At 36.7% G+C, this 6339-nt stretch overlaps 1 protein-coding gene across 1 annotated transcript in view; it reads left to right on the top strand.

Moving 5' to 3' along the window:
- Nucleotides 1–6339, top strand: part of LOC103202917 (limbic system associated membrane protein) — a 993414-nt gene that overhangs the window by 526979 nt on the left and 460096 nt on the right. Inside the window, exon 2 of the mRNA XM_007947848.2 lies at nucleotides 5343–5575. Within this exon, the coding sequence (XP_007946039.1) occupies nucleotides 5343–5575 (233 nt within the window). The remainder of the gene's footprint in view (nucleotides 1–5342; nucleotides 5576–6339) is intronic.

Genomic DNA, 6339 nt, shown 5'->3' with positions numbered 1-6339 from the left:
TTTACCTTTTACTTTTTTCATGTATGGTGCTCTTGATGTTAGCCCACAACTTGTGTAGTCTTTTGTCATTGCTGTTCAATGCATGAAAACTGTTCTTCAGTTAATGTCTAAATTCAGGTAAGGTATAATCAAGGTTGCATTTCGGCTCTTGTGAATTTGTTTTAATTTTCTTCACTTCAATTTGAACTTGCATATGAGCAATTGATGGTCTGTTCCACAGTCAGCTGCTAGCCTTCTTTTGACTGATGATATTGAGTTTCTCCACCACTTCTTTCCACAGTTGTAGTTAATCTGATTCCTATGTATTCCATCTGCTCAGGTCCATGCGTATAGCCATCATTTATTTTGTTGAAAACAGGTTTTTACAGTGAATAAGTCATTGGTCTTCCAAAATTCTATCATGTGTCATTTCTATCACCAAGACCATATTTTCCAGCTACTGATGATTCTTCTTTGTTTCAAACTTTCACATTCCAATCACCAATAATTATCAGTACATCTTGATTACGTGTTTAATTAATTTCAGACTCCTGAGGTTGGTAAAAATCTTCAGTTTCTTTGTCTTTGACTTTAGTGGTTGGTGTGTATATTTGAATAATAGCTGGTCTTCCTTGTAGGTATATGGATATTATCCTATCACTGGTAGCATTTTACTTCAGGATAGATCTTGGAACATTCTTTTTGACAATGAATGCAATGCCATACCTCTTCAATTTGCCATTCTCAGCATCATAGACCATTTTGTCAGATTCAAAATGGCCAATACCAATCCATTTCAGCTCACTAATGCCTCCTATATTGATCTTTATGCATTTCATTTCATTTTTGACTACTTCCAATTTTCCTAGATTCATACTTCATGGATTCCACGTTCCAATTATGTTTACAATTGTTTCCCATTTTAAGTCATGCGCCATCAGCAAAGGAAGGTCTCAAAAGTTTTACTCCATCCACATCATTAAGGTCTGCTCTACTCTGAGGAGGCAGCTCTTTCCCAGTCATATTTAGAGTGCCTGCCAACCTGAGGGACTCATCTTCTGGCACAATATCAGACAATGTTCACAGTTATTCATATTGTCCAGTAATGTATCAGAGTGTTTTACTGATATTAATAAAGTTTTCTAATAAACATAGAGTTCTACAAATTACAACTACAAGTTTATTTTTCGCCTTTCTTTTCTTATGTGCTGTTTTTCTGATAAAAAGATAGTTGCTATCTTAAATAAAGATTTTAAAATTAAAAAAAAATTAAGCTAGTTCTGCAATTACTCTATTCTTTTGATCATTTTTCAGTATGAAAGATTTAATCACATTGTAGAAGGATTATTTTCTAGTTTAAACATTCAATACATTTACTTTAAAAAAGACCAAACTCACTGCTATCGAGTTGATTCTGACTCACTGAGACCCCCATTGGGTTTCCAAGGTGGTAAATCTTTACAGAAGTACATTGCCCCGTCTTCCTTCCACAGAGTGTCTGGTGGGTTTTAACTATCAACCTAAGGCAGTCAAATGCCTTAGGCACTGCATCACCAGAGCTCCTTTTACATTTACTTTAGTGGCAACATGAAGAAAAAGACTCCTTCAACATCTGGATAAGTGGTTTCCTGTAACAATATTCTGTATTTGTCTGGTGCTTGGTATTTTGCTAACCATAATAAGTCAGGAAAATGTGTGAGTGTATGTTTGTGTCTTCTAATACTTCTTTTACTTATTTGGAAGCAAATATAAGTTTAAAAAATACATATGGATGAAACCCAATGTAAAAAAATAAGCTATTATGTAAGCTGTCATCATCAAATTTCCATATACTTTATAGTTTCAGTAGATGCATTTTTATGCGTCTGGAAAATCTGCTGAAATAGTCAATTACTTCTTTAGGTAAAATAGTTCTGAACAGTCTATGTGAATAATTTGGAATAATGATCTGTGTGATAATTTTAACTTTTCCATGGACAAAAATTGCTAAAATGTCCAACAAACCCTAGACACCTGGCTTTGAAACTCTACCTTGTGCTGAGAATGAAATCTGCCCAATTTATAAATGACTATTGTTGGACTTGGGATGAAGGTGGAAAATAGTTGACCATATGTCTTGTGTACTTATGTAACACTATTATTTCACATGATGGACATTTATCAAGGGCCTGTTTTATGCCAGGTTAGTTTGGGGGATACCCAAATGAATAAGACCAAAGTCTTGACCTTATCTGGCTTATAGGTCATTCTTTTTCAAAATGAAGAGATTAGAATCATATTCTGGGCCAAACAATATTCCAAGTATATTTGTGATGTAGCAAACTTCCCACTATTGCCTTGAGCTGGCTGGTGAGAAAAGTGCAGGAGAAATGTGACAGAGGATGTAAAATGTATTTATAGAGGTAAATTTCCATATATCTAAGTAGGAAAAAAATACACAGTAAATCAATATTCAAGAACTTCATTAATGATCTAGAAGAAGACAAGCAAATAGCCCATTAATTAATTCATTAATGAGTCTTAGTTGAGTGGTATAAACATCAGGAAAGACAGAGAAATGATGCCACAAAAGAGTAGATCAGGGAAAGTGAAATTAAAGATGAAATGAAGTGGCAAGTAGCCATGAAGTTATTTGCTCAAAATTGTCAAACACATGTGATTAGTCTTAACAATATCTGCATGGCAGAGAAACATGTACTGGGAAATGGAGATACTAAATGATCCCTTAATTCTAGCTAGGTTTATAAAAACAAGTAGGAGGAGAAGAAAATAAGACCTGAGTATCTTGGTAAAGACCTGAGTATCTTGGAACTCAACTCATTAAATGAAATTCTCTCTAAATAAACTGTACATTACACGTAAAAATAGCGGTATGAGAAGGACTGTTGTGCCATGTGTGAGGAGCTCTGGTGGCATAGTGCCTAAAGCACTTGACTGCTAACCAGAAGGCTGGTGATTCAAACCCACTGGCCCCTCCTCACAAGGAAGACTGGGCAACCTACTTCCACAGAGATACTGCCTTGGAAACCCAAGGGATCTCTAGGAGTCAGATTCAACTTGACTTTTTTTTCGTCCTTTCTCCTTCTTATGAGAAATACAAGTTGGCTTCAATGTCTCTAAGATGGAAAGCATGTGGATTATATGGAACAATTTTCTAACTATGCATGGCTGTGGAATCTCTATGCCTGGCTGATTTGACCTGAATGAAAATCTGGATTTGATGTGGTTTGGAAATAACAGGGAACATGCTGTTTTAGTCATTCTTCTGTGGTGCTCCTGGCTCCTTCTGTCCACCCCCTCACACTCTGGAGTGCTGAACAGCTGGCTCTACAGCTGTGAACAGGGACTGAGACAATTTCCCTGTGGGGCAGACATATATCTTGCCAAAGAGATCGAGAGAGAAGTTTTGTTTATTTGTTTATGACTTTCCATTGCCAGACTTCTCTTGGAATTGAAGGAGAAAATTCTACTAATCTGCAGTGTCTATCCCTTCTCCATTAACCATTTTTTTTTTCTCCCCACTTGCTTTCAAGAGAAAAAGATACTTTTAGGATCCTAAAATAAGTTGTAATTCAAATAAGCATTTCTCCTTCACCTCCCTTGAAAGATGAACTATGATATTAGTTTCTTCATTTCCTGTAAAAGGTGAAACTCATTCTAATGTGGCCAGAAATGCTGGTAGCAACTTGTCTCCCCAGCAGAAAGAGGGTTGTCCTGTACCTCGGAACCAGAGCTATGTTAGATGATACTTGTTTTGATCCCTTGACACCTATGCTCTTCCCATTAGACCTGCCTTGGTGCTCACATACTTCTCATTCCTAAGAGTGAGACTTCCAAACCTGTAAGAATCCAAGGCAAACTTTAAAATCTAGTTTAACTACTACAGAAGTGGAGCATAGCTTGTATCTGCACCACAAAAGACTATCATAATGTACCTATGAAAGAGTAAGTACAGTTCAGGACTGAGTAAATGTGCCACAGTATCTGCTGGATAAATCTCAAAGTTGAAACTTAGCAAGATAGAATCTTCTGTGAATAATCAAAGTCAGTTCTCAGTTAGCTGTATTTACCTACATTACTTATGTTCAGATTGTTTATAGCTGAATTGAGTCTAAAAGGATAACATTCATCCATTGGATTATAATTAGATATTTTTTAAAATATATTTCTTTGAGTTTTCGGTGAAATTTTACACAGCAAGTTAAGTTCTGATTTGACAATTTCCATACACATTGTTCAGTGACATTAGTTACATTTATCACAATGTATCAACATCCTCTTTAATTGTGTTCTGTTTGTTCCCTTCCCTGTACTCTAATTTCCTTCTTCCCTTATATTCTCATCTTTGCATTTGAGTAATTATTGAGGTTTTGTTCTCATACTGATGTTTTTGTTTTCTAAGAATGCATTTTATTGTGATTTGGTGCAAGTTTACAGAGCAAATCAGTTTTCCATTCAGCAATTCAAACACATTTTGTTTCATGCCATTGATTGTGATCCCCTTCAATATAACATCACTCATCCCACTTCTTTCCTGTGTTTCTCATTTCTGTTCCTCTTTCTTTCCTAACCCTTGCTGCTTTCTGAACTTTGTCTTTGGGAAAATGTTGCCCTTTTGAACTTGAATGGTTGATTGTTAAGGGATGTGCACCCCCTGCCAGCTTATTGTTCATATTGTAGACCTGTCTATTATTTGGCTAAAAAGTAGAGCACTGATCTTAAGGGTAATATCCCTTAGTTCACATGCCACTCTGCTATTTCACTAACAATTGATCTCAGGGGATAGTCTCCCTTGCAGAGGAAGATTTTAGTTTTTGTTTCTGCCAAGCAGGACTGCTCATTTTGCCATTCCTCAAGTGTCTGTAGTAGTAGACAAAAATTAAATATCAGGTGGGGACCATCTATTGTGTTCCTAGTCAGAATGGTTAATGGTGGTAGCTGGGCACCTTCTAGTTCTTCTGATTTTGGGTTACATGAGGTTGTGGCTTGTGTAAACTTGTTTGTTCTCTGAGCTTTTGGTTACCTTCTTATTGTTTTGCTCCTGAAGGAGAGACCCATAGTTTGTCTTATATGGCCAATTGTAAGCTTTTAAGACCCCCAACACTATTCACTTCACTGGGATGCAGATCATAATTTTTATGAATTATGTTATGCCATTGACTGATTTGTCCCAAGGCTATGGTGGTAATTAGACTTAAAGGATAAATTGTGAAAACACTTAGGAGTATGAGAAATGACATGACAATGATTCATCTTGCATATAATTATTATTTTTTATTGGTCTTGTTGTGTCTGATCATGTGGAGAATGAAAGCAGATTTCATTATGGTTAAGGCTCTAACATTGTTACTCTGCTCTGCCAGGTGTGTTGTAGATGATAAGAACTCGAAGGTGGCTTGGTTGAACCGTTCTGGCATCATTTTCGCTGGACATGACAAGTGGTCTCTGGACCCCCGGGTTGAGCTGGAAAAGCGCCATTCTCTGGAATACAGCCTCCGAATCCAGAAGGTGGATGTCTATGATGAGGGTTCCTATACTTGCTCAGTTCAGACACAGCATGAGCCCAAGACCTCCCAAGTTTACTTGATCGTGCAAGGTAAGAAAAGTGGGATAGACGGTAGTAAGGAAGAGGTAGAATAATCATGATACACAAAATATTTGCAAATTCCTTCCACATGGGAGATGGGGTATGGGAGGCTAAACACTTCCAAATATATTATTGCCCTTAAGGATCTATTTACTTTTTAGCAGGATAGACTTAAAATGAGGGGACTAAGCAGAGTATATAGAAAGGACCTCTTCCACTGTGAGCCAATACCCTTGGTGAGAATACTTTCTCTTAGCCCTGAGTGTAAAATGCACAGCAAGGTCCATGCTCTTGGAACAAGTTCAAATAAGGGAAAAAGAGCACATGGAATGCTTATAACAATGTGAAGTTCTGTTTATCATACTAGTAAGTACTGGATGCTTTGCTGAATTTAAGAAGATTTTGTTTAATTATGCTCAGCCTGAAAAATATGCCTAATTATTTGTTTTCACAATAGTAAATTTAAAATAAAATAAAAATTTCTGGAGGGTTAGACATAATTCCAGCTCACCAGCTTTCTATGTAGTTTGTACATACATTTCATGACAAATTATTTGTGAGCAAATCCAGTGACAAGACTTTGCAAAGTCATTGGGGACAATCTGTGTCTGTATTGGGGTTTCCAAGGGCACATCTAAGTCATAGTTTTACAGGATGAAAACCCAAGATGGTATATACATACCCCTAACTGATAGCTCTCTTGGGTCACTTTCTCCATAATTGCAAAATGAGAACAAAGCTGATCAGCTGCACAATTTTATTGCAAGCAAAGT

The sequence above is a fragment of the Orycteropus afer genome, unplaced genomic scaffold, assembly GCF_000298275.1.
Source record: "Orycteropus afer afer isolate SDZICR_OR568_19922 unplaced genomic scaffold, OryAfe1.0 scaffold00195, whole genome shotgun sequence".
NCBI lineage: Eukaryota > Metazoa > Chordata > Mammalia > Tubulidentata > Orycteropodidae > Orycteropus > Orycteropus afer.
This window is presented reverse-complemented; position numbering and strand designations above follow the sequence as displayed.